Source organism: Octopus bimaculoides, chromosome 6, assembly GCF_001194135.2.
Source record: "Octopus bimaculoides isolate UCB-OBI-ISO-001 chromosome 6, ASM119413v2, whole genome shotgun sequence".
NCBI lineage: Eukaryota > Metazoa > Mollusca > Cephalopoda > Octopoda > Octopodidae > Octopus > Octopus bimaculoides.
Genome location: NC_068986.1, coordinates 37,924,387 through 37,931,995, shown reverse-complemented (window position 1 = coordinate 37,931,995; position 7,609 = coordinate 37,924,387). Strand labels below are relative to the sequence as shown.

The 7,609-nt window shown below is 35.0% G+C and overlaps 2 protein-coding genes across 2 annotated transcripts in view; one reads left to right on the top strand and one right to left on the bottom strand.

The window, feature by feature from the left end:
• Positions 1-1,320, bottom strand: part of LOC106878407 (gamma-glutamylcyclotransferase) — a 12,295-nt gene extending 10,975 nt beyond the window's left edge. The window contains exon 1 of the mRNA XM_014927612.2: positions 1,094-1,320. The gene's annotated coding sequence lies outside the window, so the exon portion shown is untranslated. The remainder of the gene's footprint in view (positions 1-1,093) is intronic.
• Positions 1,321-1,346: 26 nt separating this feature from the next.
• Positions 1,347-6,918, top strand: LOC106878408 (40S ribosomal protein S15a). The gene is made up of 5 exons (XM_014927615.2): positions 1,347-1,398; positions 3,775-3,915; positions 5,589-5,668; positions 5,967-6,052; positions 6,801-6,918. Exons 2-5 carry the CDS (start codon positions 3,783-3,785, stop codon positions 6,892-6,894), a joined length of 393 nt encoding a protein of 130 aa, XP_014783101.1. The 5' UTR covers positions 1,347-1,398; positions 3,775-3,782; the 3' UTR covers positions 6,895-6,918.
• The last annotated feature ends 691 nt before the right edge of the window (positions 6,919-7,609 follow it).

Here is a 7,609-nt window from a genome sequence, read left to right as displayed (position 1 = left end):
CGATGGGTTTTTTTCCTTATGGGGTTTTTTCACGCTGACTACTTGATAAATTCTTATAAAGATTTTATCCTATATTATATTATATATATATATATATATATATATATATATGTAATCTTAAAGTTTAGGGGGGTAAAAAAAGTAAATATATATATCTGTAAAAATATGTGACAGTTATTCGGTAGCCATGATAAAACTCAGAGTTTCGGATGCCGGGGTGGGAGCCCACGCCAGCATCTCTTCAGTTATCCGGCCATTGAAAATTCCTGTGAAAAAATGACCTCATTTTATCGAAGTCCCTCTTGTATTTCACAACACGGAAATTACGATTCTGATTCCACACTCACAAATTCAAATTTTACACCCCTCGAAAACTTTTTTTTGTTGTCCTCATGAAATATGGGACTTAGGAGGGCACAAATATTCCAAAACCTCGACAGTATTTTATCTCACTCTCTGACAATTGTGTTAATATTTAAATAACAAAATAAGAGGCGGTGATCTGGCAGAATCTTTAGCACGCCGGGCAAAAATGCCAAGCGACACTTTGTCTGTCTTTATGTTCTGAGTTCAAATTCCGCCAAGGTCAACTTTAACTTTTATCTTTTTGTAGTCGATAAAATAAGTACCAGTGGAATGTAATCTACTTATCCCCTCCCCCAAAATTGCTGGCCTTGTACCATAATTTGAAACCGATATTTGAATAATAAAATAAAATAAAAAAATCTGAACTTTAACCCAGAATTGAACCATTAATAACAGTCCACGTTAAACACAATTCATATAAATATTTCCGGAATAGAGAAAGACAGGAGAAAAGGAAGTCTTGCCAGATATTCTTAAGAGGCAGGACATCATAATATCACATTTTATCGGTGAAAGTAAAGAATACGTGCACCAGGTGGTCAGGGTTTGGACCAGGTGTCTTGTTACGCTGAATATTCTTTAACCCCGCCCATTTCATGATTATTTAAGTGAAGCGATAAACAGCTGTTGCCAGTGTGAGTTATGTCCATTCAAAAGCAATTAGTAATCGAAATCGTGTCTTACGATGTTTGGGTGGAATATAAAACTGGAAAAGTGTTAACTTTACCTTAGAATAAATAAATAACAGAATCAAAAATCAGAAGGTTGACATCCACTTCGTTTGAGCAGCATATTTTTATACGAGTAACTGAAAGAGCAACGCTTATATGGTAATATACAACACGAATTTTTATACAGTATAAATTTATACTATCAATACGAAACAACAACAACAATAATAATAATTTTAATGTTAAAACTTCCTTTTAAATTCAAATCAATTTCAAATGTCCGGAGTTGTCTCCCCTGATTTTTTTTCACATCATAAATTTCAGCCTCGTTTTCGTTCTTTCTTCCGGTAGCCAGCACAAGGTATGTCTCGTTATTAATTTGTCTTCTGGTAAATCATGCTTAATCTTATTCCTAATTCGTAACTCTTTTGATAAAAAGTTGTTTTTTCAGCAAGATAAGGCCGTAGTTAGTAATACCTGCTGGTTTGTTTATTCATGTAGCTGTCGGATTTATATATTTTTATATTGACAACGTGATGTCTAAATGACCCTCCGAAAATTTTCCTTAATTTCCCTTCTTTAAATACTTTAGTTCTTTCCAACAAATTTTTAATGTGGAATTAACCGATCATTTATATATAATATTGTTCTATTTTTGTAAGTCTAGCAAATTTTGCAAGGTCTATGATAGAAATTCTGCTTTGATCCAATGCTCTTTTGCTAATGTGTTTCTGCTACTAACATCATTATGTGTTGCCTAAATTCTATTAATCTCTTCGTTTTAGGTGAAAATTTAATTAGAAAGCTCGAGATAATGCTTGTAGCTCTCTAATTAATTCTTCAGTTTTGAAATAGAAACAAGGCTGTTGAAATTGAAAATATTTTTATGCCTCTCCGTTTATCCATCAGTCTATCTTTCGTCATATTTCTTAATATTGTTAGTCGTTATCCTTTGTATATATCGCATCCATATCTACACTTTGTTGTCTACTACTAAACAAAAGCAGGATATTATGATGTCTACAGAAAAGAAAATTGTAATTCTATGTATTGTATTTATTTGCAGAAGTCTGTGTATGCCTTTTACAAACCGCCAGTTGGCTTGGAAATAGCATCCAAATTCTCAAATCAATCCACTGTAAAATGATAGACAAATAGATGGGATGTAAGCCTTTGATTATAGAATCTGTTCGATTAGATCTAATGTGGAAGCGTAACAGCTATAAGACCGACAACACATGCAAAGTCGTGTCTCGTCCCGTTAAGAAATCGCGGCAATTTGCCATCAAACTACATCTATAAAGTCTTGAAGGAAAGATATTGTTAATGTAGATTTAGGTATAGACACAGATATTTTACAGATGAAGTGCTCTTCTTCGTCAGGGATGATCCATCCGAACTCCGGCTATACTTAATACAGTATTCAAATATATTGGAAAAAGGGACTGGACTTAATCCAGCGATATTCCACCCAAACTTTGCACAACCATGGGAGGAGGAGGGGGGGGTTCCACAATGCAACTGAAAATTGTAATTCTAAATCTAGTAAATGAAACACGTGCAAACATAATACGGGTACATGGAATATTTATACAATTTAATGCTAAATCCACGTGTTATGGATAATCCTTCAAAAGATCTCGTATGTTAAAGAACCAGACTAGTGCGTTCGTAAATAAGAAACTGGTTAATTTCGAAAATAGGTAACTTAATTAGCAATGAACATTCACCGATGTTTGTGGAATTAGATCACAATTTGCCAGACATGATTTGTTTTATTCGAGTATTATTTGTAATTCAATTGTTTGAGACTATTTAAACTATTGGGGGGGGGGGGGCTAAATTATAGTTCAGTAAAATTTTAATGCTCGCTGTAGTGCCCATTTGGCATTGCTACCATACTGAATATGAAATATATCGCTTCCATTTTCTCTCTAAATTAATTTTCTTGCCAATTTCATTGGAATATTCGTTTCGTCAGTTGCTTTGTTGCTAAACAACACTGATTAGATAAACATTTTTGCATGAGTTTTTTTCTCGTTCTATACGAATTTAGTTGGTTATTTTCCTAGTTGCAACAAAGAGTTGCGACGTCACTGGTGCCAAGCTGTATCGGCCTTTGCCTTCCCATCGGTGGCGTGGAGAGGCGAGGCTGGTATGCCTGGACAACTGCTGGTCTTCCATAAACGATTTTTCTCGGACTTGTGATCAGAAGGGGAATTTTGTATGAGCAGTCATGGTGATTCATGACCGTTGATTATTTGATCTAGCCCTAAAAGTTTGAATTCTCATCTTTAAAGTTCTTTCTTTTCAATTGCTAAGCCAGAGGAGGAAGGGCAGCGCCCATGATCATTTTCTCGGGGTGTTCGCAACCGGTGGTGGTATTAAACTAGGCTTACCACTCCAAAATGAGAACGTTTTCCCACCAAATTCGATTTACGTTGGCCATGCATAAATGTCCTAACAAAAACGTTAAGTAGATGTCATCGGTAAATATAAATACCTGCATCACTTGACAATCCCCATAACTTAGCGATTTGGCAAAAAGAGACCGATAGAATAACTACAAGGCTTTAAAAAAATATAACTACTGGGGTCAATTCATTCAACTAGAAGTTCAAGGCAGTGGACGATGCATGGCCACAGCCGAATGACCGAAACATAAAATATACCAAAAGTTGTTGCTTCTTTACTTTTCTTTATAAGATGTTGAAATGAAGTTTACAATATTTTGCAGCTCTAAAAATGGTGCGTATGAACGTATTAGCCGATGCTTTGAATACTATTCAAGCAGCCGAGAGAGGTGGTAAAAGACAGGTGATGATCAGACCAAATTCTAAAGTCACATGCAGATTTCTGTCTGTCATGATGAAACATGGTATGTACATTTCGTATCTTTTATAACCGGTGTAAATCTCTTTCATTGCAATTTTAGTTGATTCACCTCTGATAGCCTCAAGGTGTTTTCTGTATTCTTGGGTGTTGTACAATGTAGTACTTGGCAGGATCTGATCTAAGATCTTTAGTTTTAGATAATGTGAATGTTGATATTTTACAGGAAGCTTTTGTTTCTACAAATTGATCATAAAGCCACCTGCTTGAATTAGAAGCCAGATTTTCCTATAAATTGGTCATAGTAGAATTGGTACTGTTGGCAGTGTTGTTAGAGCACTGACTACACTTTCTGGTACTTGTTCAGATGCTGCTGAGTACAACTTTACGTTTCATTCTTTCAAGATCGATGTAAAAAAGAAATGCATTGACAGAGTTAAATTAAGCCATCGCTTCCTTGGGTAATGGACTTCATCCATCTTTCAGTTTAGTGCTATCATCTGGCATCTTGGGTACCTTTTAACCAAGTCCACTCTGTCGCAAGCACTTGGGCCTGGTTTCCAGTTTAGGGATAATCTTCCTCCCCTTGTCACCAAGACTGAAGAGTCATGAGTGCTACCTTCTCTTCCGATTAAAATATTTACATTTGTTGGGCTTAGCAGCAAACTTAGTGAATGACTTGCTTTATAAACTTTATGAAAGCTACTGCCTGTGTCTAAAGACCAAAGATTGGTCTGTAATTCACTTGCTTCATAGAGAACTATTCCAGAATGCTAAACTGGATTATATCTGCATGAGAGGGCTAAGATGCCTTTTTTCATTTGCAGTTCATATTTGAACATGATTATAATCATTTAAATTTGCTTGAAATATTGGATTTTTAGATCCAGATGCAAAAGCAAACTTAGTTTAAAATAGGAAGAGTTAGTGAAAGGAGGGCATACCTGCAAGTTGTGCATTCAATGATGAATTGATACTTAGTAGAAGGAAGTCCTACAACATCTTGATTGAGTATTCTTATCATAAATAAAACACTTCAAAACAAGTGTTTAGGCACCTTAATCTTCTGTATATAACATTCATAATGTTATGTTTATGAATATAAACATAAAATTTGAAAGGCAGTTCACTGCTGGTATTTCTTGGTTTTGTTCTAAAAGCTGATATACATCATCATTGTTGTTTAAGGTGCACTTTCCATGCTGGCATGGGTTGGATGGCTCAACTGAGAACTGGCAAGCTGGGAGGCTGCATCTGATCTGGCAAGGTTTCTACAGCTGGATGCCCTTCCTAACACTAACCACTCCAAGAGTGTGGTGGGTGCTTTTACATACATGCTACCGGCATGGGAACCAGTCAGGCGGCACTGGCATCAGTGGTAATGGCTGGGTTTCAGTTAAAATGGTTTTGCTTTGCCCTAAATATTCTACATGTTTATGTTCAAACTGGTGAAATCCAGCCTCTCGCAACTACCTTATAATGTTCTTAAATCAAGCACTCACGTCCTCAAAATCTTGAAACTACAAGATAATTCTTGATTAATTCAAAACTGAAAAAATGAGAATTACATTTGTCAGAGTAAGCTGAATGCTAAAAGCTTAAATACAACTACAAATGAAGTTACAAACTGTATGATAAGCAGCGTATGGATTTCTTATTCTATTCAATTAGTTGTCTATTAAGTTAAAATATATTAAAATGTCAGTTTTCTCTTTTTAGGTTATATTGGAGAGTTTGAAATCGTAGATGATCACAGAAATGGCAAAATCGTTGTCAACCTTACAGGCAGGCTAAATATGGTAATATTTACTTTCATTAAAGTGATTTATTTCATTTTTTTTGTTGTTTTTTTTGTTTCATCTTTATTCTTGATTGCATCCTTGTGTACGGCTGGCCTTTAAATAATGGGTCATTCAGGAAGGGCCGGATGCTATATAAATTAAATATACTGAAATTGATGTGATTGATTCGTATTTCTAAATCAATCACCCAGTTATTTAAACATTTCCTGTTGAATATAGCCAAGTATCTTATGGATTGCAGATGATTATTTATTATTTTTTTCTTTCTGATTGGATTTTATTTTCTCATTTGTAGTGTGGTGTCATTAGCCCCCGATTTGACATATGCCTCCGAGATTTGGAGAGGTGGACCAACAACTTATTGCCATCTCGACAATTTGGGTAAGCAAACATTTCCAACATTCTGCCAGATCAGTGGTTCTCAACCATTCTTTTTTTGTCTGTGGAGCCCTTTGGTTTCTCTATTTTACTCTGGCAGACTCCCTTAGCTATTAAAAGTTTAAAAAAAAAATCTTCTTGTATTTTTATGATGAAATATAAAAAGTGGCGAAAAGCATTACTTCTCAGTATAGTTACTACTTTCATCTGTTGCAAGACTGGTGACTGATTGTCACTTTGTGTATATTGTGAGCTGGATCGAATTACTACTATCTATAGTGAATGGGTGTCTACCACTGAGGATGAACACAAATAGCTTGAAACCGTATGGTCTGGTGGTCCTGTTGTCTGCTAGAGGATGGTAGGGGCTTGCTCCCCTGCTTGCAATGTATGGTGGGTTCAGATTGCATCAATAATCAGACTCCTTGGGGGTTAAAAAGCAATAGTAATGTTGGTTTCTGTGAAGCGGCCATATTCAAGTGCTGATAAATATTTCTTATCAGTATACTTATTACTTTCATCTCTTATAGAGATTTTCTTAACTTAGCTACTTTGCTTGAAACATTAACTGTATAAATTTTCTTTCTTTTTTTCCTTGTAGAAGTATAAGCAATTTATTGCACGTGAATTTTAATAGCAGAAACTTTACATGGACCCTGGTTGAGAACCACTGAGCTAATTTAAAGAAAATAATTTGTCTTTGATTTACATGGTAGTTTGTTTTTATATGAAAATATCTGTTCCTTTTCAGATGTTTGGTATTAACCACCTCGGGAGGGATCCTTGATCATGAGGAGGCCAGGAGAAGACATCTTGGTGGCAAAATTTTAGGATATTTTTATTAATACATTCAATTCTCCTGGATTAAACTTGTGTTGGTTTTAATTCTTTCAACTAGTCAATTGGTTGAGATAGATTGGTTTTGAAGTTTGGGTTTATTAGAATATCAGAGTTTTTGACTTGTTAAGGTCCACAAATTTATTGCAGTTCAGGATGAAATTTGTTTACTATACGAATGCCCTGAATATTTCTAACCCTTTAGCATTGTCAAATGTAATGCTTATTATTCGCATTGTTTTGAATTAATCATACATTATCTCCATGACTTTGGAGTGATTTTTAAAATGACATTGGAAGGTAGGTGTGAATGGTTAGCACTGGCTTGGTAGTAAATTTATTCAAGCTAGATGATTTCTGCATTTCCAAGTTTTATATTGTATTTTAGTATTGGAATTTTAAGATCTGATTTTTATATAATACTAGCAGAAACACCCGGCGTTGCCTGGGTTAAAGAGAATAATGAAATCTAAAAACGCCGTCTAGACTACGCAACCCTCAACTGTTAGTAGCTACGATACCATATTTCTACATTAATAACTCTCCAATCCATGCCAGCATGGAACATAGATATTAAGTGGAATGCTAGAAGAAAGTTTTCAACTCATATGTATATAAAGTAAATACACGTAATTCAGAAACACGTTTTGTGTATTTTATTTCGTAACCAAACAAACAGGTACAGATTATAAATAATGAAAGGCCAATTTTGGTGATTCATTT